The following is a 26,992-nucleotide window of genomic DNA, read 5'->3' as shown; positions in this document are numbered from 1 at the left end:
TAGCACAAACATTCGTTTTCCTCTGAATTTCATTTTTCAGTTCGAGTTTGACATACTTATTATCCCACTTCAGATTTACCGTTGCATCATCGTAATCTAGCTGAGCCGATTTTAAAGTCAGCCAGTCAAATCCCAAGATGAAATCAAATACAAGGTGAGGAATAACCAAACATACCTGTACTGAAATAAAACCCTCTATACAAATCGGCACCGCAACCTGCTTGCATATTTGTTTCGACTTCTTACCAACAGCTGTAATAATGAATGTAGACTTAACAGGCATCTCTTCCATCATAATACCCTGTTTAACTAAAGAGTCATACCATTCTGAACTAATACATGATTTCTGACTTCCAGTATCAATTAACGCGTGAACATACGCCCCCCCCAAACTTCTAATTGAACCACAGGATTAATCACTTCATCACCCGAATCTAAATAATTATTATCTGGTTCACACATAAGGTCTTCCTTAACATCTAGGTCATATGGCAATAGTTTCATAACACAATTCCTAACTACTTCCTGGTAAGGCTGGAATTCTGACCCATCATTACAGCCTGCATTTAGTTTAAAGGTTGCGATCGTGTACCTACACTTGGCTCGTTAGTAACTTGTCCTCTGACTTGTTGGGCATTTCCCGTTCTATTTTCAGGTGCGCCACCCCTACCGTTATGCCTTGGCTGAAACTGATTACGATTCTCGTAGTTTGGCTGTCTCCTATTGTCCCTTGGTTCACTATGAGGAACAAAATTATGTGCGTTTCCTGTTCTATGCCCAATGTTTCCAAGCGCATCAAAACTCCCTAATAACTGCTCCATTTCCTGAATAGTTTTAACACTTTGCATACACGCTGCTTCGCGTACCCTGTCTGGAAAATGTCGTAGCAGTAATCTGACTACATCTGAATCAGCCGTGATTCCGTCTAAATTCTGGCAAATCATAACATGTGACAAAAAATACTCAGTCATAGAGACACATTCATTATGTTTGAATTTCCCAAATACTACCCTTTCTCTTTCACGGCTTTGAACGTTTTCATTCCAGTATTTGTCTGTGAACTTCGTCTTAAATTCCTCCAGACTTTTCATGTTACTTTTATAGACTGAAAACCAGGAACGCGTCTCTCCCACAAAAGCATGATCAATAATGTCGATCGCCTCTTCCCAGTCCATAAACCCTTCCTCAATCCGTTTCCCAAACCGTTTTTCTACTATTTTCAGAAATTCTAGTGGGTTAGTTTGTTTCCCATTGAACTTCGGTAATTCGATTTCCTTACTGTAAATCCCTCCATGACTTTGCCTCTCAGTGTTACCTTGCCTTTCTCTTACTTCTCGTCGTATGCGTGCTTCTGCCATCGCTATCCAGTTCTCTACATCTTTATCTCTTCTTTCAATTTCATTCACTACAGTGTTCTGTTTTTCTTTCAATGTCTTAATTTCCACTGTATTGCCTTCTACTATTGCAAACTTTTCTCTTTGTTCCCTAGTGTTGTCTTCTATTATACACTTAACCGTATCGATCTTGTTTTGTACCTGATCTTTAAATTCTTTTATTTCTTCCTTTTGGATCTCAACTTTATTATTAATACTTGTCACCTGTGTCTCTAACTCCTTTCTAGTGTTGTTGCTTTCTTTTTCCATTAATCCCAACAACTCACTCCTCTGCTCTACAAATTTATTTTCTACCTCTTGTTTGTTTTGCTTAGTTATCTCTTTCTGTTCCTCTATCTGCTTGTTAAATCTTTCATTTTGTTTAAATAATTCTTGTAACTGTTTGCTATGTTCGTCCATCCTTTTATTAGCTTCGACCTTGTGTTCATTCAATGCCTTACTTAATTCTCGTTTAGTTTGTTCTACTTCATTTTTAATTTCTGATTTAGTTTGTTCCAATTCCTTTTTTATTTCAGATTTATTTTGTTCCATTTCATATTTTATTTCAGATTTATTTTGTTCCATTTCATTTTTTATTTCAGATTTATTTTGTTCCATTTCATATTTTATTTCAGATTTACTATCCTCTATCGTACTTAACATTAACTGCATCATTTCAAGTAACTGATTATTATTACCCTCACTGTTAGGGCTAACCTCGGCCTCGCCCCCCATCGTACTATCGTCTGAATCTAACTTAACTTCGTCATTCCTACTCTTATTCCCTTCGCTATCTTCGCTCCTAATATCAGTTTCCTCCTCTACACATTTATCTAACTCTTCCTTAGAATTACTTAAAGTACTACCCTTCAGCACGTGTCCACTACGCAGCGTCATGTCTTTCTCCTCTTGCTCAGCCATGTTACCCCCAAAATCAAACACACTAGAAAATATACTGTGGATACACAACAGTTACCCCCAAACTACTGATTTTATCCTTCTATACCAGTACTTAATGATTTACGAGCCCCTCAGTTGTGGCGCCAATATGTGACGTACCCACTTTGCCCACAGATGTATGACAAATTTATAACGTGACGGGTCACTTTAATATTAAAATAAATAAATGATATGTCATGGTTTCTCCAGAAACAGTATCCCAAGGGCGCCAGTCTTCAAGCTTATGGCTTGAAAACAAAAGTAGATAATTAATAATAATAATAATAATAATAAATAAAAATACGTAATGAGACTCAAAAAACTCCCAGGGGTGGGGTGAACGGAACACAAATCATTAAGTCCACTAACTTGGAATTTAAGGATCATTAATAATCATTTCATAAAATACAAATTAAAACAGCTATTTATTAAGATGAAAAACGTGACGTAACGGCGTATTAACGAAATCTGAACTTACAGAAGCAAAAGAAAAAGTGAATGAACTGTTGCGCGAAGACTTGCAGTAACTTATGCCATAAGCTCACCAAATGTAGACTCTGTTGTCTTGAAGCTGAAGATGGGTGGATCTCTCGTACAGGCTGCCTCATCTGTTGTTGGATTCCAGTCCTACATCCACATTTCCTGTCCTTAACACTTCCTACTGTACTCCTTACATAAAGTCGTAATGAGTCCTAATTTTAAGTGCAAAACCACCATGGGTTATGTTCATGGAGAGAATACATTCATATTCTTCCGTATTACGGAACAGTAGCGTAGCTAAATTCATAATAAAAGCTCTCCTCCCCTATACCAGTCAGAACCGGTCTCCCGTTGACTACCTCTCGTCATTGAGATAACAAGTCCCAATGAGAGTAACTTTTGAGTAGAATATACTCAGATGCGAAGTGAACTAAGTTAAAATCTTCTCCGATGTGTAGACGTAGAATCGTAGTAAGAGTATCTTCCAAGCGTGAGAATCAGAATCAGAATGTCCGAATCTCCGAATGTCCGAATGAGAGTCTGAATGTGAGTCTGAATGAGAAAGTTAGTGTCCTCTCCAGCCCTTGTCGGTGGTATATATTGGTTCAAAAGTCTCCTTCCATCAGCCATATCACATGGTCCAGTAAGATTCGAGGTCTCATCCCTTCTGTGCATCCATCACGTTGCTTCATTACGTTCATTCACATAGGCTGAACTTTCCCGCTGAAATAAAGCGTCTCGAAGCTGAGTTTGAAAAGTGGGTGTTAATAATGTATCAACTGTCTTTTCATGAGGTGGAGAGGGTAATATCTCTCGTAACCTCGATGACGTACTTTTCCTGGAACTGGGCTGAAATTAGCCTGCTGACTCTGGTCACCTCACAACGGCTATTGGAAAATTTACTGCAAGTTATAAATATGCGTGATGTTGAAATACTTTACCCAATAATTTGTTCGTTCAGAATACGTTATAGCCGCGATACAAAGAAATGAAATGATGATTGAAATGGATGACCTATCAGTGATTAAATATATACATATTATCAATTAAATATATAGTTCAATAATTAAAAACATTCAGTGATGTCCCAAACATCACATTCGCCCCTCTGAGCCTGAAACAAGTAGTACTTCGTTGAGGGCTCACACCCGCACATTGCCACTTACGTTACACTTGTTTCCAAAACAACTGTACATTCATTCATTACTGTATACAACACAACACTATTTTACAAAATTACAACTGGATGATTCCACCTACAACTTAATAACAGATAATATATAACACTTCAAAATTTCCATTAAAACACAATATTACAACTTAGCGAGTTTCTGATGTCTCACTTTCTCAAATGTTCGTCACCTCTTGCTGATTTTATCAATCCAGTGTATGCAATACTTGACAATTCAATTTAGATCTGTACAAAATTTACAGAAACAAAATGCATCGTATTACTCTTTCAAGTGTTTATACGTTCTTGCTGTATGACTATCACTTCACACACGCTAACACATTCACGTGGTTTTAGCCTAGGGTAAAATTATTGCAAGTCTTTATGATGACTTCTTATTGTCTACGGGGAATTTACAAATTTTAAACTGCAATATTAATGATCCTCGTTATATAAAATCAAATACTAAATTACCCATACATGGCGTTACGTAAAGAGAACAGATGTAATCTTGGTAATGAACTCGTGTCAAACGTATACATACACATCGTGTAGCAAGCAAAACAAAACTTGGGAAACTCCACCTAACAGAGAGCAGTCACTCCACGCTGCGACAGGTGTATATTATATAAGAGATAAGCGTGGCCTGGCTCACTGACCTATATTCCAGCACTATGGAAAATCCACCGGACTAGTAATATATTTACGTAAACTTCTAATGTTGTACGTACCCATTAAAATGCAATCGCCGTCAGATAATTTATAAGCACAAGGTCCTAGTTTCTTATGTATACGATAAGGTCCTTGATATAAAACTCCAGCCATATCATCAATATAAACCGTGGCGAAATCCCCTGCCACATCACCTAATGCAATATTTAATGCTCTAATTAAGGCTGCAGAACTAGTCTTCGTACCGTAGGGAACGCGCTGAAACTGATACAAGCTGTACTTATGACTAAATGCTGTCAGAGGCCTGTCCTCTACTCTCGAAGGAATCTGCCAAAAACTACTTCTTAAATCAACAGATGAAAACCATTTTTTACCCTCAAAGCCCTGAATTAACTCTTCAATAGTCTGTGATTTCAACTGGTCAGTACAAATACGTCTATTCATATCCCTCCCATCAATGCAAAGTCTAACGCTCCCATCACTCTTAGGCACAACGATTAAAGAATTTACATACTGGCTATTAGACACTTCAATTATCCCATCAGCTAACATAGCTTGTATCTGATCGTCAACTGCCTTAGCATATTTGTGTGGGATAGCATACCGTGGCCCGCTGAAAGGACTGTCATCCAGCACTGAAAAAGAATGTTCATAAACATGTGTTTTACCGGGTTTCTTAGAAAAAATCTCAGCGTGTTCACATAACACTGCCAACAATTCATCCCTCTGGACTTCCTCTAATTTACTGTTACTCGCAGCTTCAAATAAGGCATCCTTCTGATCCTCTTTCAACCACAACTGGCATAAATTAAACCCCTCACTGGGTTTCTCCTCATATCTAGAAACCTCAATAACACTCCACATAGCACAAACATTCGTTTTCCTCTGAATTTCATTTTTCAGTTCGAGTTTGACATACTTATTATCCCACTTCAGATTTACCGTTGCATCATCGTAATCTAGCTGAGCCGATTTTAAAGTCAGCCAGTCAAATCCCAAGATGAAATCAAATACAAGGTGAGGAATAACCAAACATACCTGTACTGAAATAAAACCCTCTATACAAATCGGCACCGCAACCTGCTTGCATATTTGTTTCGACTTCTTACCAACAGCTGTAATAATGAATGTAGACTTAACAGGCATCTCTTCCATCATAATACCCTGTTTAACTAAAGAGTCATACCATTCTGAACTAATACATGATTTCTGACTTCCAGTATCAATTAACGCGTGAACATACGCCCCCCCCCAAACTTCTAATTGAACCACAGGATTAATCACTTCATCACCCGAATCTAAATAATTATTATCTGGTTCACACATAAGGTCTTCCTTAACATCTAGGTCATATGGCAATAGTTTCATAACACAATTCCTAACTACTTCCTGGTAAGGCTGGAATTCTGACCCATCATTACAGCCTGCATTTAGTTTAAAGGTTGCGATCGTGTACCTACACTTGGCTCGTTAGTAACTTGTCCTCTGACTTGTTGGGCATTTCCCGTTCTATTTTCAGGTGCGCCACCCCTACCGTTATGCCTTGGCTGAAACTGATTACGATTCTCGTAGTTTGGCTGTCTCCTATTGTCCCTTGGTTCACTATGAGGAACAAAATTATGTGCGTTTCCTGTTCTATGCCCAATGTTTCCAAGCGCATCAAAACTCCCTAATAACTGCTCCATTTCCTGAATAGTTTTAACACTTTGCATACACGCTGCTTCGCGTACCCTGTCTGGAAAATGTCGTAGCAGTAATCTGACTACATCTGAATCAGCCGTGATTCCGTCTAAATTCTGGCAAATCATAACATGTGACAAAAAATACTCAGTCATAGAGACACATTCATTATGTTTGAATTTCCCAAATACTACCCTTTCTCTTTCACGGCTTTGAACGTTTTCATTCCAGTATTTGTCTGTGAACTTCGTCTTAAATTCCTCCAGACTTTTCATGTTACTTTTATAGACTGAAAACCAGGAACGCGTCTCTCCCACAAAAGCATGATCAATAATGTCGATCGCCTCTTCCCAGTCCATAAACCCTTCCTCAATCCGTTTCCCAAACCGTTTTTCTACTATTTTCAGAAATTCTAGTGGGTTAGTTTGTTTCCCATTGAACTTCGGTAATTCGATTTCCTTACTGTAAATCCCTCCATGACTTTGCCTCTCAGTGTTACCTTGCCTTTCTCTTACTTCTCGTCGTATGCGTGCTTCTGCCATCGCTATCCAGTTCTCTACATCTTTATCTCTTCTTTCAATTTCATTCACTACAGTGTTCTGTTTTTCTTTCAATGTCTTAATTTCCACTGTATTGCCTTCTACTATTGCAAACTTTTCTCTTTGTTCCCTAGTGTTGTCTTCTATTATACACTTAACCGTATCGATCTTGTTTTGTACCTGATCTTTAAATTCTTTTATTTCTTCCTTTTGGATCTCAACTTTATTATTAATACTTGTCACCTGTGTCTCTAACTCCTTTCTAGTGTTGTTGCTTTCTTTTTCCATTAATCCCAACAACTCACTCCTCTGCTCTACAAATTTATTTTCTACCTCTTGTTTGTTTTGCTTAGTTATCTCTTTCTGTTCCTCTATCTGCTTGTTAAATCTTTCATTTTGTTTAAATAATTCTTGTAACTGTTTGCTATGTTCGTCCATCCTTTTATTAGCTTCGACCTTGTGTTCATTCAATGCCTTACTTAATTCTCGTTTAGTTTGTTCTACTTCATTTTTAATTTCTGATTTAGTTTGTTCCAATTCCTTTTTTATTTCAGATTTATTTTGTTCCATTTCATATTTTATTTCAGATTTATTTTGTTCCATTTCATTTTTTATTTCAGATTTATTTTGTTCCATTTCATATTTTATTTCAGATTTACTATCCTCTATCGTACTTAACATTAACTGCATCATTTCAAGTAACTGATTATTATTACCCTCACTGTTAGGGCTAACCTCGGCCTCGCCCCCCATCGTACTATCGTCTGAATCTAACGTAACTTCGTCATTCCTACTCTTATTCCCTTCGCTATCTTCGCTCCTAATATCAGTTGCCTCCTCTACACATTTATCTAACTCTTCCTTAGAATTACTTAAAGTACTACCCTTCAGCACGTGTCCACTACGCAGCGTCATGTCTTTCTCCTCTTGCTCAGCCATGTTACCCCCAAAATCAAACACACTAGAAAATATACTGTGGATACACAACAGTTACCCCCAAACTACTGATTTTATCCTTCTATACCAGTACTTAATGATTTACGAGCCCCTCAGTTGTGGCGCCAATATGTGACGTACCCACTTTGCCCACAGATGTATGACAAATTTATAACGTGACGGGTCACTTTAATATTAAAATAAATAAATGATATGTCATGGTTTCTCCAGAAACAGTATCCCAAGGGCGCCAGTCTTCAAGCTTATGGCTTGAAAACAAAAGTAGATAATTAATAATAATAATAATAATAATAATAAATAAAAATATGTAATGAGACTCAAAAAACTCCCAGGGGTGGGGTGAACGGAACACAAATCATTAAGTCCACTAACTTGGAATTTAAGGATCATTAATAATCATTTCATAAAATACAAATTAAAACAGCTATTTATTAAGATGAAAAACGTGACATAACGGCGTATTAACGAAATCTGAACTTACAGAAGCAAAAGAAAAAGTGAATGAACTGTTGCGCGAAGACTTGCAGTAATTTATGCCATAAGCTCACCAAATGTAGACTCTGTTGTCTTGAAGCTGAAGATGGGTGGATCTCTCGTACAGGCTGCCTCATCTGTTGTTGGATTCCAGTCCTACATCCACATTTCCTGTCCTTAACACTTCCTACTGTACTCCTTACATAAAGTCGTAATGAGTCCTAATTTTAAGTGCAAAACCACCATGGGTTATGTTCATGGAGAGAATACATTCATATTCTTCCGTATTACGGAACAGTAGCGTAGCTAAATTCATAATAAAAGCTCTCCTCCCCTATACCAGTCAGAACCGGTCTCCCGTTGACTACCTCTCGTCATTGAGATAACAAGTCCCAATGAGAGTAACTTTTGAGTAGAATATACTCAGATGCGAAGTGAACTAAGTTAAAATCTTCTCCGATGTGTAGACGTAGAATCGTAGTAAGAGTATCTTCCAAGCGTGAGAATCAGAATCAGAATGTCCGAATCTCCGAATGTCCGAATGAGAGTCTGAATGTGAGTCTGAATGAGAAAGTTAGTGTCCTCTCCAGCCCTTGTCGGTGGTATATATTGGTTCAAAAGTCTCCTTCCATCAGCCATATCACATGGTCCAGTAAGATTCGAGGTCTCATCCCTTCTGTGCATCCATCACGTTGCTTCATTACGTTCATTCACATAGGCTGAACTTTCCCGCTGAAATAAAGCGTCTCGAAGCTGAGTTTGAAAAGTGGGTGTTAATAATGTATCAACTGTCTTTTCATGAGGTGGAGAGGGTAATATCTCTCGTAACCTCGATGACGTACTTTTCCTGGAACTGGGCTGAAATTAGCCTGCTGACTCTGGTCACCTCACAACGGCTATTGGAAAATTTACTGCAAGTTATAAATATGCGTGATGTTGAAATACTTTACCCAATAATTTGTTCGTTCAGAATACGTTATAGCCGCGATACAAAGAAATGAAATGATGATTGAAATGGATGATAAAAGCCCTATATATATACATATTAATTTAAAATGACCTATCAGTGATTAAATATATACATATTATCAATTAAATTTATAGTTCAATAATTAAAAACATTCAGTGATGTCCCAAACATCACAAGATTATCGGGCTGGACGCATGTGTGACTGGTTTTATGAACACTCCTCAACCCTGTTACATCTCTACTACTGAGCTCGATAGCTGCAGTTGCTTATGTGCGGCCAGTATCCAGTATTCAGGAGATGGTGGGTTCGAACCCAACTGTTGGCCATCTTGAAGATGGTTTTCCGGGGTTTCCTCATTATCAGACCAGGAAAATTCTGGGATTGTTCCTTAATTAAGGTGATGGCGACTTCCTTCCTACTTCTCCCTATCCCATCATCGCCATAAGACCTATCTGTGTCGGTGTGACGTAAAGCAACTTGTAAAAAAAAAATCTCAACTGGCCTGCAAAATCTCCTGGCTTGAACCTCAATGAAAATCCGTTGGACATGATGGAACAGTTGGTAAAATGCTGACATCAGCATCCCCACAGTTTGGTGGAATTTTGCGATCGAATCCTCAGCGAGTGATTTGACCTGGATTTGGTGTACCTGCAGAACCTTGTGGGCTTGCTTCCTAACCGAATCCAGGTTGATATCACGTCCAGATGTGGAGTTACACTTTATTAAATTATGCTTGCAATGATTTCTTCAGGGGTGACTAACATTTTTGTCCAGTGAGGTCATATAAAATTTAGTGGTGGTGAAATTTTACAAATGCTATAAAATGCAAAATGCTCATAAAGGCTTGTACTATTGTATTTTCAATCTCTACGACCTGTAAACTATTTCTAAATGTGCTTTGAAAAAGCAACAAAATGCAAAATTGCCTTGAAAAGCAAAAATTTTACTAAAATGCTGTATAAATGAGAAATACCTGAATTTCTTTTCAAATAAAACATTTTTGTTTCTTTCTTCTTTTCTTTGGAAACTTTAACTGAGGAGTATGTATGCCCTTCGAGTGTTTGAATGTTTATGGTGAGTTGACTACCATTCTGGGATGCAGAAACTAATCCCTCCTGCAATTTATTGCTCAACCGCCTCTTTCATTCGCTTCACGTAGCTTAAGTCAAGATGTGCTAAGATGGTGAAATCAAAAATATCTATAAAACAGTGGGCAGTAAATTATAAACAGGGAAGTTTTTACATCATTGATAGTGAAATTTTAATGAGTAAATTGTGTAATCAGCACCTGGAATGACAAAAATAGGCCACTTTAGACAAGCATGTCAAAAGTTGGGGACATGTCAGCGCAAAAGAATATTTTCACAACAAATCAGAAAAGGAACAAGGAGGTGTAAATTGGCAAACCACCATCCAAATGATGCAGAATAAAATGAAAAGTACAAAATCTAAATTTAAAAAAAGGGCTTTTGTTGAAGACACAGTGAAGATCGAGATCAATATCCCTCTTCACAAAGTGGACCATGCAGATTTTTGGGAGTACTTGTTAAAGTAAGCACCTTATTATAAGGTTATATACTGTGTATTTAATTTTATTTGATTCTCAAAAATTTGACCTAACAATAAAATGTCTGAAAACTAAAAAAATAAATTAAATCTAGGTGAGTTAATTAACACAAAACCATATTAACTGTCCAATATTAATCATTGTAGACTGGTAGAGATCTTGTGTTTAAGTTATTTTAGCTAATTTATTTCAATTTTACATTCATATACATGCCAGGATCAGGAGATCTGCCAAAGGCAACTTGCAACTTGGATATGCACCTCACTGTGGAGAAGCAATGAAAACTAAGATTAAAGATAGATTGATTGATGGACGGACGGACGGATGGATTCCGTACTTCTACTTCAACCTTCTTGTAACAAGAAAAGTCCATGGAGGTTAAATTGGCCGAGCGTAGAGGCCATTTAATTAACTCGCCACGGCCTATCCATTTCCATGGATAATGGTCATTTAAAGGCTGCGTGACACAGCATTTGAAATGTGGTGGAACGCCAGTATGACACAGCCAAATTCGCTTCCAAATACCCGGTAATGCAGGCAGTGATTCAACCGAGAAATGGTAGCATTCCTCTCCATTCAGGCGAGGAGGAAGGACATACAGCTCAAGCAAGTAAATAGTCACTAAGAATGCTGGACCAAATATTTGCACTAAATCGATGCTGAAATGTGCGCTCTACTGTCGCATGGCAGTTTTCTTCCGCCCTCCTTAATGTAGTCTCCTGCCAATGAATACGAAGGTTGAATGGTGAGGTTGGCGTCGATTAGTGTGCTGGACGCCATAAATCAGTGTGGCTTCTCTCCTGTTGCCATTTGATGCACCATAGGCTAGGTGCATTTCAGCCATTTCTTTGTAGGTGTTCAGAAACAGACCCATTCTCACCAATTTATACCGCAAACTTAGAAGCCAATATGGACAGAACAAATTGTATACTGCCTACTGGAGCTGGGAAGTGACTCTGCTAAACAAAGGAGAAACGTTTGCATTCGCACGGAGTATTATCTCTGTCTCCATCCATCATACACCCCACTTCCCCTCCCTTCCCTGAAGCACAGCAACGGACAGCGTTAGGTCATCAATTTGATTCGTGTGTCCGGAAGTAGCAAAGTAACCTCATTTTCTCAAAAAGAAAAATTATCTCTGCAAATCCAATTGCGCATCGTTCTTTATATAACACGAAGAGCATCCATAATTTTTTTGTCAGTATAATTTAGATATATGCTGTAGATAGATATATATAGATATGATCCTTCCCAGAAACTTTATTATCCTTAAGTTGTTTGTTATTTCTCTTATGGTTATATCTCTTATCAATTGGAAGTGGGGGCCGATGACCTTCGATGTTAGGCCCCTTAAAACAACAAGCAACAACAACAACAACAATTGGAAGTGCCATGGTATATTCTGTATTATCTTCTCCTACCAGATCCTGTTTTCCATCTTCTGCTCAATCTGCTTTATCACTTTCTTCATTTATTATCTGTGCCTCATATTTCAGCATATTCATATTTTTGTTGATACCCTCTTTCTATTTTGCCCACTACAGAAGAATTTTCACCACTGTTTGTTTTCAAAGTCATTCTGAAGTTCATCAACTCTTTTCCTTTCTTCTACTCTCTTTTCATTTGTTATCAAAGTTTTTGCTATTCTTCTCTTTTCTTTAAACATGTTAACATTATTTCAAGTGTCCGACTCCATGGCTAAATGGTTAACTTACTGGCCTTTGGTCCAGAGCTTCTCAAGTTCGATTCCCAGCCAGGTCAGGGATTTTAACCATCATTGGTTAATTCTAATGGCTCAAGGACTGGGTGTGTGTGTGCGTGCCATCTTCATCATTAGAATTTATTATAAGTAGGGCCCCATCCTCACAGATGTGCAGGTCGCCTATATGGTGTTAACTCAAAAGACCTGCACCAGGCCTCTTTGGAGGCCACATCCACATGCTGCTGTTGCTTTTTATTATTATTATTATTATTATTATTATTATTATTATTATTATTATTATTATTATTATTATTATTATTATTATTATTGGGTCTTTGAAGCATTCTTTGTTGGGCTAGGTTTCTTTCATCCAAGGCTTTTAAAACCTCTTCAATAAACAATCTTTTTCTATTCTGGTTCTTTTTTCTCCAAGTATCTCTTGAGCTGTTACACTTATTGCCAGTTTGGTTTTATTCCACAGTGTGTCAATATCCTGATCTGTAGTTTCCTTTCCCAGGCAGTTTCTCTTGTAACTTATCCTGGTATTCTTCCTGTATTTTATGGTCTTTAAGTACCTCTACATTGTAAACCTTGTTCTTCTGAAGTTAAGCATCTTTGGTTTTGACAGCAAGTTTCTCCTGTATTTTTATTCTCACCAGAAAATTGTCTGATTCTATATCAGTAACTCAGCTGCTCATCACATCCATGATTTGAGAAGCATGTTTTGTGTCTATCATCACATAATCTATTTGATTCTGATGATATCCATGTCTCTTTATGAATATCTTTTGAGAGTAAACAGGTCCTCCCTTTACTGACATTCCATTCATTTCATTAGTTTATAGGTGCTTGCTCTGAAGGCCTGCAACAGGTTGAATTTCTTTCTTTTTGCCTACATTAGCACTGCAATACCCTAGGGCAGTTAGTAACTTTGCTCCAAGTTTTCATAAAACATTTATCTTCTTCAATTGTGTCCTCTGTAGATTCATACTCACTGATTAGTGAGATGGTAGAAAATTTTCCTCTCAGTCTTAAACCAAAATCTTTGCTGGTGAACATGCACAGGTTATTGTTGGTTTAAGATGGTCCATTTCCCTCCATAATTAGGTTTTTATGGTGTGGCAGTGGTGGGGGCAGCCTGATGCCCTATCCCAACATGGAGGACCAGGGTATCCCATTTAGGGCCAGTTGTACGAACAAGGAATAAATCTCCGTATAGCTATTCCCGGTATAAGCAATTCCTGGTATATCCTCGAAGGGCCATCTCATCTCCTGTAGTGCTACTACCTCCATTCTGTACTTCAATAGGTCTTCCTTCAATTTTCTGCTGGCTCCAGCCTGGAAGATACTTCCCACATTCCATGTTCCCCAATACCAAAATCTTTGCTGCTTAACATGCACAGGTCGTTGTAGGTTTAAGACAGTCCGGTTCTCTCTGTGATTGTTTCTGAATAACATGCTCTTTATAAGGTGGGGTTAGCTTATGTCCATCCCCCAAACTAGAGAACTAGGGTATCCCATTTAGTCTGGGTCATCACCTTTGACCTGTCCAGCTTGGAAGCCCCTAACAGTACCTAAGCTACTTCTGGCATAGCTCTCAGGATCACTTGACCACGCAAGCCCAACTAGCATGATAAGGTAAGGATATCAAAAGGGGGCTTGTCTCTCGTAACTTTTACTATTTTACCAAGTCTTAGTTTAGCTACTATAATTTTATGATCTTCAAAATCCTCTCTTGGCATCGCAGTGACGTCTTCCAGCTGCCAATGTTTCTCAGATCGATCACTGTTTTAGTCTTTCTTTCTCCCCATCTGTACCTAGTTATTTTTTGACTGTTCTTCCTCTTGAACCACACATGTTTCCAATGATCAAACCAATTCTCATACAACAATCAGTTAGAAGATCTCCTTATCCATCTCTGTTTCCATATTCCAAGGGACCATTTTTCCTCTTTAACTTATCTCTCTATTCCTACATGGGCATTCATGTCTCCCATTATTACCACATTTTTGTCTTCTGTGCGCTGTTCTATTTCCTCCAAAAGCTCTCCTAGACACTTTTCTGCATAACCCATCGATTGCCACACCCGAAGGCACTTTAGCTGATCAGGCTACTCCTAACATCGAGTACAGATACCTCTCACAGCTGCCCCTAACCTGGGAACAGACACTGTATGATAAGTTCAAGTGTTATTTCCTGCACTGAAGGAACCATCACTTCACATAAGGAACACTAGTTCAAAAAATATTTATAATATGAACACACTCAACAAATCCACATCAACATTTGTAATCAGGGGTCTACAAGCTGAAGTGTAACCAGTGTGATGCCAGTTACATTGGACAGACTGGGAGGAATTTTCTCATCCGCTACAAAGAACATTTTAACGCAGCTAAATACAGGAGATTTTCTGCTATGAGTGAATACATGAAAGATTACAATCACTCATTTTCCACCATAGATAAAGATGTAGATGTCCTACGTATAACTAAAAAGGAAACTTTATTAAACATTTTAGAAAATATTTGCATAAACCTCAATCGAAAATCTAATCCCATCTATAATCTTAATGAAATTCAAGGAAAAACAAACATCCTGGTTGACACAATAATCAAAAAAGATCTGAAGCAACGTACAATAAGTCTGTCGCAACACGCAATGCAGGTCCGTCCTCCCATCTTTCTACTCACTCTCCCTCCCATCACCCGCTGTTTCCCCTAACCAACACAATCTCAGAGCAGTCCCGAGTCAATGTGAAGGTCAACACCAACCCAACTTGAACTACACACGCACATGGCTGGAGGAAAGAGGAAGAGAGTAATGTTTGCGACGCTTCTTATTAACTTTTAAATCAACCGCATATATTTTTTTGGACTCACACTCGGCTTTGTGGTTTCACTTTTAGATCCTGGTTACATTTTTATTCTCCGTAAGAAATTTACGGATCTCAGAACTTCACTCCGTTCCAGAAATGAGACAAACAGATAGCATTTGACAGTCCTCATAATTTTAAAGTATTCCTCCAGCCAATCAATAGTTGTAGTAAACACGGTTGGATCCACACCTGTTACAACTAGATTCATCTTACAATAAGACTGAAGCAATGAAGATTTCTAAACATGGATTTGTATTGCCATTGCTGATTGTATTCTATCTCATTTAATTTTTTATATCACTGTTTTTATACATGCTTTTCATCCTTGTGTTATTTTAAGCTGAAGATGACCTCTAGGCATTTTAGACGGACCATTCATTAAATAGCAATAATTTGTATTGAATAGGTGGGCTTAAATACAATCAAATTCTTTTTAGAATTTTATCCTAGATGGTCACCTGAGGGAACTCATCTGCCCAAAGCTGTTGGTCCCATTAGGAATTTCATAAATGATTAAACTCACAGCCAAACAATCCTTGCAGTGTTTCTCTAGGAACTAAGAGAGTTAATTAATCAAATTAATCCTATAGTATATTTTTCATTTTTTGTATGTTTTTCAGGCTGCACAAATTCCCATTCAGTATATTGTAATAAATACTACTGCAGAACAAGTTCTAGCAATGGATTCCGTGAACCAAATTATTAAATCCTATAACTACAGCAATGAAGACCAAAAAATAGTTGCCTTCTCACCTGATTATGTGGCATGGACTGCAAATAAGGTCAGTATGAAAGATATAATTGTAGAAATAGCTTTTCATCAGCTTTGAACATCAGATTTGGTTGTAAGAGCCATCATGAAAAGTTTAACTCCAGAAATATATATCATGGTTATCAGTCCTTTTGGCATTTTCATTTCAAATTACAGTAGAACTACGATGATCCGGCATACTTGGGGATCTGCCAAGGTCAAATCAAATTTAAACAAAGGGATATAAATAAAAACTACAGTTTTAACGTACAAAAATTATTAATTGTTATTTATTAAACATAACAGAAGATATTACAGTATAAAAACTTAAAGGTATGTAGTACTGTACCATAAAAGAAAATTGAATTTAAAATAAAATACTGTACTCTACAGTTCAGTCAGTTTAAAGCTCAAATTTTAGCAATGTTCAATATAAATAATTTTTTCTGGCCTATTATGAAGAAAAGATCATCATGGCCTTGAAAAAACCTAAAAACAAGTCATGGCCTTGAAAAACCTAAAACAAGTTAATTTTAATCAAATAAAAATTGTTAAATACCAAGAATTTGGTATGAAACATGTTGGACTGGTTCTACCACTGATCGAATAGCTTAAATTTTCTTCTGAGTCCTCTGGAACATTGTAGGAATGTTTAATTGTTTCTTGGATTGAGCTCTTTTTTTTCTTCACAAAAATAATTTTGTATAATGTGGAGATCATAACTTCAGCAATGTCATATTGTTGGTTCTTCTCTCCAAATTTCACAAAGATGATTAAGGCTTGCAAAGCGTCAGCCCAAGAGATGGGAGTTGAACAGGAAAAATACAGGGAAAAATCTGTATACTGGACTATTGGGTCTGCTGGACTATCAAGTGCCGGATTATCGCGGTCCTGCTCTAATCAGTAAAATGAGCAAATATTTAACTCCTATTTATTGCTCTTCATAATGACTGGACACACTAAGGTTGAAGCTTGATATTTCAAACAAAACCTCAAAACTTATTTGGGAGACCAAGACTGGATTAGCTGTTGACCCAAGTCTACTTGTAAGGTATTCATACAAACATAAGAAATAACAAAAACATTCACTCACTCACTCTCACTCACTCACTCACTCATAACCCAACATTAGGAAATGGGTTGTCTTAGTCATCCAAATTTGAGAGGATATATTTATTATGCAATTATGAAGAAAAGATTGACATTTTATTGGCATACATAAAAAAAAAGTGCAGAATAAATAAACATACAATTGGTCCATTCCTGTTAAATGGACCATCATGCAAGAGATGAAGTAATCAGTGGTTGGGTAGGGAGAGTGAAGGGAAATGGTTGTATTGCTGCTATAGTTTCTTAGCTGTGTTGCAGTGTTCACATTTAGGAAACCTGGTAATCGACGACCACGTTTCTTCCAATAACTTCAAGACTGAATCAATTGCAAATATAACATTCCTCTTACTACAATACCTTCATAAACCCCCATATTAGTTTGGTAAAGCAGACCCGGCCAACAGCTGGAAACTGCAGATGATGATGATGATGATGATGATGATGATGATGATGATGATGATGATGATGACAATGATTAGTTCGGTAGGGTTTAAATCAGTATGATATGGTGGTAGTCATAATAATGAATGGGCTTCCTTGACTAAAATACCATCAGTTTTGAACATTCTGTATTTTGATTTGTAGAGTTCTATTAAGTACCGGTAGTACATTCAGGCTTATGAATATCATCGGTGAATGATATTCTGTGTTCTTTCAGCCATCTTTTCATGGCAGAGTTTTGGAATAACAAAATGTTTGTAGGTGCAGGATTAATCTGACAGTGCATTGTCATTTTCTAATATAAAATTTGAGGGAATATTTGGAAGCAGTCTTTGTCTAACCCATTTCTCGGTTTGTGTAGTTCATGCCATCGCAGTAACTGCCAGTTTTTGTCCCTGATTCATGCATTTGGAATAAATCTGTTTTCACCCCTGGCATGAATTGTAATGAATCTCTGTCCTTTTGAAATAGGCATTTTTTAAATGATCTGTATTGCCATTGCTCCATGATTTATGTCACTGGACTTAGAAGAATGAACAAAAGTTTTGTCTTATATCGTTCCAAACTTTTCAGATATTTCAACTTTGTCTACCCGCTGTGGGTGGGAGACGCAGATGAAGAATACACCTACAGTGTCCCCTGCCTCTTGTAAGAGGCAACTAAAAGGAGCAACCAAGGGTCACTGGACTTAGAAGAATGAACAAAAGTTTTGTCTTATATCGTTCCAAACTTTTCAGATATTTCAACTTTGTCTACCCGCTGTGGGTGGGAGACGCAGATGAAGAATACACCTACAGTGTCCCCTTCCTCTTGTAAGAGGCAACTAAAAGGGGCAACCAAGGGATGATTGAATTAGAACCATGAGACTACTTGTGATTAGTACCATCACGCGAGGAACACCATAGGTCATCTTTACTTTCAAGTAGTACCACTATATTAGGTACACAATAGGTTTGTAATTAGTAGCAACAGTGGGTAGATCACTATGGGTTTACAGTACGCGTGATTAACACCACTATATGCGGAACACCACGGGCTTACGTTGCCTGTCCATGAGTCTGGGCGTTGCCTGTGATTAGTACCACTATATGAGTGACACCGTGTGTCTGCGTTATCTTTGATTAGTACCCACTATGTGAGGAACACCATGGTATGAGTTCCTGTGGTTAGTACACTTGTGTGAGGAATACCACGGGTTGTGTTGCCTATGAGTGGCGCCATTATGTGAGAAACGCCATAGGTCTGCTTTACCTGTGCAGTGTACATTACTTGTGAGTAGAACCATAATGTGTGGAACACTGAGTCTACATTACTTGTGATTAGTACCGCTACATGAGAAATACCATGGGTGTACTTTACTAGTGATAAGTAACATTACGAGGGGCCATTGACCTGGATTTTGGACCCCTTTAGTCAACAAGCATCATCGATTCAGGACTGTGCTTTGAAACCTTGGTCAGTATATACAATTGTTTTAAGATAGTTTCTGGGAAGGCGGGGCATTGCAGGTCAAATCCACTGATCGTTTTAAGTTCATAATCATAGTTCATCGTCATCTTTTTGAATTTTAGTCAGTGGATTGATTTTGGAATTATTTTTAAATTTCAGGGAGCCTCTGTGGCTCAGGTGGCAGCGCGCCAACCTCTCATCGCTGGGTTCCGTGGTTCAAATCCCAGTCAATCCATGTGAGATTTGTGCTGGAAAAAGCGGAGGCGGAACAGGATTTTCTCCGGGTACTCCGGTTTTCCCTGTCATAATTCATTCCAGCAACACTCTCCAGTATCATTTCATTTCATCTGTCAGTCATTAATCATTGCCCCCAGAGGAGTGCAACAGGCTTCGGCAGCCGACACAATTCCTATCCTCGCCGCTAGATGGAGGCTTCATTCATTCCATGCCTGGTCCGGTAGAATGACTGGAAACAGACTGTGGATTTTCATTTTAACTTTCAGTATTGAGAGTTGGATCCACTGATTATATTAAATTCATATGCATCCATTCATTCTTCATCATCACGTTTTGAATTCTGGTCAGTGGATGTATTTTGGACTTTGAAATTGTCATTAGATTTCATCCCATTTTGTACCATTAGGGGCCGATGATCTAGATGTTAGGCCCCTTTTAACAAGCATCATCATCATCATCATCATCATCATCATCATCATCATCATCAACTTTGTCTCTCAAATTTTACTTCTTTCTATTAGTAGCCTTTAATTACTTACAGATTTTCTTCATCAGAACCCAAGACATCGTAAAATGGAATGGACAGTCCATGAGGTACCGCTGGAAACTATTTGATCTTTTAGAATACAAAGCAAAGTTTTTACTGTTGGCTACTCCTTGTGTGTTAAATGAAACTCATTTACAGATCTAACTAAATAGTAAATAACTACATACCGGTACTAATCGAAGTCCCCCATAAGTCCAACCCCTCGTCCACGTCGTGGGGGACGGGCAATGGTAGGAAGTAGGGGATAGCCTGTAAGGGTGAAGTACAGCGAGAACCTTGTGTGCCCCAGGACCATTACAGAAGCTGTGAAGGCCTTACAGGAACCCTGAAAAATAACTGCTAAAGGGGCTCTGGTGAAGTCCTTAACAGCAGTTGAGGCGGAGAAAGAGATCTTTCGTACGGCAAAGATGGCAGAGGAGGCAAGCCTTCCTCTTGAGGTAAAATAAAGAGGAAAACCACTGCCTTGTGATGAAGAGGGACCTTCAAAGGCTAAGGGAGACTACCCCAACAGAAAACAGCAGGCTTGGTGGCATACATGGCAGCCCCACCACCAAGCTCGGGTGCTGTGGGCCAGTAACTCGCACAACCTTCAATTACCTTATTACAGAAACATCAACGATGAGAAGCCGGACTGATCCAAAGATGACGACCTTTGGTTTTAAAAGGCTAACTAAAATTGGGTTATGGAATGTGAGGACTCTGCAGGAAAGTGGAAGGCTACGACAGGCAGTAGCATGTATGAAGAGTTATGGCCTGACATCCTAGGTTTGAGTTAGGTGAGATGGAGTGAGTTTGGGGAAGACCTGAGGGCGACGGAGCGAGTTATGGAGGTGTGGATATATTAATGGACAAGGAGGCCAAGAGGAGCCTTATGGAGTGGTACCCAGTGACGGAGAAGATAATAATGGCGCGTTTTAGGACAAATATTGGAAACATTGTGTTGATGGTATGCTCTGCACCTATGGAGTCGGCGGAGGAGGAAGACAAACAGGTGTTCTATGGACGTCTTAATCGTACGATTAAGAAACAGAAAAGGAAGGATATCATCCTAATTGGAGGAGACTTGAATGCAAAAGTGGGACAGGACAATGAAGGACTTGAACATATTATGGAAAGGCATGGTTTAGGAGAACGAAATGAGAATGGGCAGCTGTTTGTGGACTTCTGTGCAAGCCATGATTTGATTATTGGTGGTACTGTATTTCCACATAAAGACTGCCATAAAGTGACATGGGTATCACCAGATCATAGGACAGAGAACCAGATGGATCATGTGGCTATTGGATGAAGGTGGAGGAGTTAATTGTTGGATGTGAGGAATAAGAGAGGTGCGGACATTGGTAGTGATCACCATCTTGTTGTGGCTACCTTCAGAATGAAGATCCAGGCACAAAATAGAAGGATTGAGCAGACAAGGAAGCGATATGATGTTGGAAAGCTAAGGGATGACAGAAATGTGAAAGAAGCCTTCAGGATAGAACTAAAGAATCAATTTCATACACTCGCTGAGGTGGAGGATGAAACTATTGAGGAAAAATCGGTGAAGATTAGATCGATATTTACTGAAGTAAGTGAAAATATCCTAGGTTTTAAGGACAGGAGAAAAAAAGACTGGATGACTGACCAGACATGGGAAATTATCAGACAAAGGAAAGAGATAAAAGAAGTAATGAACACATGTAAGACACGAGCAAGGAAGGCAGAATTGCAATCCAAATATGCTGCGAAGGATAAGGAAGTAAAGAGAAATGCAAGGAGAGATCAAAGGAAATGGATCGATGACCTATCTCAACAAGCAGAGGAGGCAGCCAGAAAGGGAAATCTTAGAGAACTCTATACCATTACCAGAGTTCTGGCAAGGAAGCAGATGCAGAAAAACCATCCAGTCAGAAACAAAGATGGTGTCCTCCTAACAAACTCTGAGGATCAACTGAAGCATTGGCAGGAACATTTTTCTGCAGTGTTAAACCACTCCCTGGAGAAGCAAGAAGAAGAAGAAGAAGAAGAAGAAGAAGAAGAAGAAGAAGAAGATGAAGAAGAAGAAGAAGAAGAAGAAGAAGAAGAAGAAGAAGAAACAACCCAGCCTGACCCAAGGATTAAAGTCTGCATTTCAACAGTGGAGGAAATCAAGCAGGCATTGAGAGAGTTGCATATTGGTATGCAATTATTTAGAGCAAGTGCTATTCCTTTAGTTATCTGGTGCAAGAGAGACTACTCCTGGAATGTGTATGTTTAACCTCTGACTGTCCGTCTTCATGGCTAAATGGTTAGCGTACTGGCCTTTGGTCACAGGGGTCCCGGGTTCGATTCCCGGCAGGGTCGGGCATTTTTAACCATCATTGGTTAATTTCGCTGGCACAGGGGCTGGGTGTATGTGTCGTCTTCATCATAATTTCATCCTCATCACGACGTGCAGGTCGCCTACGGGAGTCACATCAAAAGACCTGCGCCTGGCGAGCCGAACATGTCCTCAGACACTCCCGGCACTAAAAGCCATACGCCATTTCATTTCAGCAGGAGTTGACAATATTCCAGCAGAAGTCATGAAGGTTGATATGGATATCATTGCCAATATGTTGCAACTGCTATTTGAGAAGATATGGGTTAGTGGAGAAATGCTGACAGATTGGAGATGTGGGTTGCTCATGAAATGGCTAAACTGTAACAACTAGAGGGTCATTACGCTTCTTTCAATTCCTAGCAAAGTCTTCACCAGGGTTCTGCTGAACAGAATTAAGGAGTATATCAACTTGAGGCTCTGACAGGAACTTACAGGCTATCGATCGAATCACTTGTGTGTAGAGCAAAGAAACACCTTGAGGACAATTCTGGAGCAGAGTGCTGAGTGGTCATCTTGCCTCTATGCAGTGTTCATAGACTTCGAAAAAGCTTTTGATTCGATAAAAAGAGAACCCATGTGGAAGGAAGTGAAGCAGTATGGAGTGCCATCACAAATTATCAACCTCATTCAAGAAACGTACCGTGATTATACAAGCAGAGTCATTCATGAGGGCCGTGTATATGAGCCTATATCTGTACGTTCAGGAGTACATCAAGGTTGTATCCTGTCGCCAACCATGTTTCTGGTGGTGATTGATGCAGTAATGTGGAACGTAACGCGAAATGTAAAATGTGGTATCCAGTGGGATTGGCTGATAGGTTGGAAGACCTAGACTTTGCTGACGATGTGTGTCTCCTGTCTGAGGTACAAGGTTAAATGCAATCAAAGATTGAAGACTTGGTAAAAGAAGGAAAAAAGGTGGGACTAATGATCAACTCATAGAATACTAAGGCCCTAAGGACTAACACCAACAAACTAGACCCATTTGTCTTCAGTGATGAACCTATAGAGGATGTGGATAGTTTCACCTATTTGGGCAGTGTAGTTACCAAAGATGGAGGAGCAGTACAGGATGTCTCTCAACGTATACGAAAAGTAAATGGTGCCTTATTTCGGCTCTATCCTGTATGGAAGAACTACAGAATATCTGTCAGGACCAAACTTCGCATTTTCCGAAGTAATGTCAAGGCTGTTCTATTATATGGGTCCGAGACCTGGAAAGTGACTTAAAGCAATTACCTCCAAGTTGCAGGCCTTTGTCAACCGCTGTTTAAGGAAGGTTCTAAACATTCACTGGCCGGAAGTAAATCTCCAATCATGAACTATGGAGAAGGATGGGTGAAACCAAGATGACCATACAGATAAAGCAGCGGAAATGGAAATGGATAGGGCATACGTTGAAAAAAGGGAATGAAGCCATTGAGAGAGAGGCAATGGATTGGAACCCGCAGGGTAAAAGGAGGAGAGGAACGCCCAAACAAATGTGGCGAAGATTTGTACACATGGAGGCAATGGAAGAAGGCAAGACCTGGAGAGAGGTGAAGAGGTTGGCTGGCAACAGGATCAGATGGAGATGCTTTGTTGATGTGCTATGTTCCACAAGGAACAACAGGAATTAAGTCAAGTAAGTCAAGGTACTAATCAAACTAACTGAAATCAGATTTGATTTTCTTTTGAGGCCTTTTTTTGCGGGAAATTGAAAATGTGGTCCCACTAGTCACACATTCTTTCTCCTCTTTTAACATATAATGTATGCTTCTGATGGATATACCAATTTACTCTGCAATATGAATTTTTTACCTGGTTTCCCACCTGAATTTTTCTCTTCATAAATTTGTACTCACTATTATTTTATAACTTTGGTTGTGAATTACTTTCTTTTTCTTTTTTTACAATTTGGTTTACGTTGCACCAACACAACAAGTTAATTTACTACCTCTAATTTTATTTTTGGTGACTGCACTTCTCTTGATGCACAATAACAATAATACAATGCATAAAATATTCATGAAATAACACAAATAAAAATTACCAGACAGGACTTGCTTCTCCAAGGGTACCATTCTCTTCTGGTCATCAAATCAGATAACATTTTAATGGTGTCTTACGAATTAGACTTCATGCATTATTGACTTATGTCCAATGTTCATTAACATTTTCTGGCAAATGAATGTAATACATCATGTTAGAGTGGATCATAAAATGTTAAATTTTAAAAATTGTGGGTATGCTGTAAATTATCTTAGTTCAGAAGCATACAAGTGCCTAGTCATGTAAAATACATTTTCACCAGGGCACAACATGCTAATATTTTTAAATTTTCACCTACTTGAATTAAATATTAATAATAATTTAATGTGACTATTGCTAGTCTGATGCAGGCCTTGTAAGGTAGACCCTCCGATAAGGGTGGGCGGCATCTGCCATATATAAGGAACTGCATGTTATTGTAGTGGAGGATAGTGTTGTGTGTGATGTGAGAGTTTCAGGGATGTTGGGGCATTACAAATATGCAGTCCCCGAGAAAGAATTAATCATGTAAGGTTAAAATCCCCGATCCGGCCATGAATCGAACCTGGGTCCCTCTGAGCCGAAGACACCTACACTGACCATTCAGCCATGGAGCCAGACACTTGAATTAAATGAACTTCGGCTTAATATTTTGTGACCGAGCAAGTGGCTGCACAGTTAGGGTCACGTAGCTAGCTATCAGCTTGCATTTGGGAGACAGTGGGTTCAAACCCCACTGTTGGCAGCCCTAAAGATGGTTTTGTGTTGTTTTCCATTTTTACATAAGGAAAATGATGGGCTGTACCTTAATTAAGGTCATGGTCGCTTCCTTCCCTCTCCTACCCCATCGTTGTCATAAGACCCATCTGTGTCGGTGCAATGTTAAGCAAATTATAAATATTTATATATACTGGCAGACAAAAAAAGTGGATCACCTTGTAAAAACTAAATCGTAATTGTTAAACACCTATTATTAGAGGAAATTGTTCCATTAATTACATTAATTCTTACATTCAGGTGGTTTCTAATGTGTAATCTGCAATTTCGGAGAAGAATATGATTTTTTGAGATCATAAATAAACTCAAGGAGCCACTTTCCACCCCTAAGTGCTTTTAAGTTTTACGATACTGGGACGGAAGCTATTGATGGATTATTATCAGTGTGTGGCACAATATCTGTCAAAAAGGAACATTTTTCCTCAGTTTCTCTTTCATGTTTGACAAGTTAAAATGCCTCTTAGCCCAGAAGACATTGCAAGAGCAGTGCATTCATTATGCGGCTGATTCCATTGGTGCATCATAACGAAGCATTCAGCATGCTCTAAGATGATTTTTTAAACTTTATACCTACCACAGAAGACCTGGATCGGGCCGTAAGAGTTCTGTACCTGCTAGGGATGATAGGTTTCTCGTTATGCAAGTCTTGAGAGAATGCCAAACTGCTGCTCTCCAAGCCAGGAATAGACTCAAGGCAGTAAGAAATGTCACTGTGACTGTGAGGACTGTCAGACGAAGACTCCAAGAAGCCAATTTCACCTCAAGAAGACCTGCAACTGGTCCACAGCTTACCCCCAGCACAGAGCAGATCGATTACAGTTTGCGTGTCAACATTGGAATTGGACTGTGGAGCAGTGGTCAATAGTACTGTTCACAGATGAGTCATGATTTTTCCTCTGGTCACCTGATGGTAGTGAGAGAGAGTGGAAAAGACATGGGGAGCAATATTCACCTTGCAACATCTCCAAGAGGTCACCATTTGGGGGGTGGCTCCAACATGGTATGGGCCAGTATCAGCTTTGAGGCCTGGACGGAACTTCCTTTCATCTATGGAGGTGCTCTGAATGCACACCATTGCATCATAGAGGTGTTAGCAGAGCATGCAATCTCCAATGCTACCTTAGCTGTAACTGAGGCATAAAGTCCCTGAAATTCTCTCTGATAAAATACAGATTTGAGGAGAAGTACTGATACATGACATACATTTCAACTGACAGGTTATTATTAAATAACATTTCAGGATAAGACAACTGTTTTCTTCAAGTACTGGTAATTAAATTCATTTCAAAGAATTGACATTGATTGACATGCATATGAATTTAGCAGGTGAAGACTAGTTATCAAACACAAGTTTCATACTGTTTTGTTCTCAGGAACACATATTAATCACTATGTTATGTATTGCATGCTTAATGAATGCTTTGAATTTCCTTTCTTAAACCCAAGCCATGTTTATTCTAAAGATATTTAGAAAGACTTCTGTATAAGCTCCACTGACAGGCTGGGTCAGGCCTAAAAACATAGGCGGATGATGCAAACTTGGGAGAAATTTTAAGTATTGTACTTTCAAAGTTTCTTAGGAATATACAGTTTTGCTTTATTCTTTTCAGATCATTGGACAAGAACTACTACGTAACCTAGGATTGACGTTAGTTGCTGTTATTGTAGTAACTATAATTTTGATTCAAAACCTTCAAACAGCTTTTTGGGTCAACTGTTGCGTGGTATTTACTGTGGTTGACCTAATTGGCTCCATGTATTGGCTGAACTTGACTATTGAGATATCAACTTCTCTCATGGTGCTCCTCTGTGCTGGACTTGCTGTCGATTATGCAGCTCATATAGGTCACGAGTTCACAAGGCTACAAGGATCTAAAAATGGCAAGTTATCATAATGAATTCATAGTAAGCAAGAAACAGTGTACAATG

General features: G+C 38.7%; 1 protein-coding gene across 1 annotated transcript in view; it reads left to right on the top strand.

The window, feature by feature from the left end:
* Nucleotides 1–26,958, top strand: part of LOC136863784 (patched domain-containing protein 3) — a 147,015-nt gene extending 120,057 nt beyond the window's left edge. Inside the window, exons 13-14 of the mRNA XM_068226088.1 lie at nucleotides 16,021–16,182; nucleotides 26,674–26,958. Of these exons, the coding sequence (XP_068082189.1) occupies nucleotides 16,021–16,182; nucleotides 26,674–26,958 (447 nt within the window). The remainder of the gene's footprint in view (nucleotides 1–16,020; nucleotides 16,183–26,673) is intronic.
* The last annotated feature ends 34 nt before the right edge of the window (nucleotides 26,959–26,992 follow it).

The sequence above is a fragment of the Anabrus simplex genome, chromosome 2 (genome assembly GCF_040414725.1).
Source record: "Anabrus simplex isolate iqAnaSimp1 chromosome 2, ASM4041472v1, whole genome shotgun sequence".
NCBI lineage: Eukaryota > Metazoa > Arthropoda > Insecta > Orthoptera > Tettigoniidae > Anabrus > Anabrus simplex.
The sequence above is the reverse complement of the archived record's forward strand: the minus strand, read 5'-3'. Positions and strand labels throughout refer to the sequence as shown.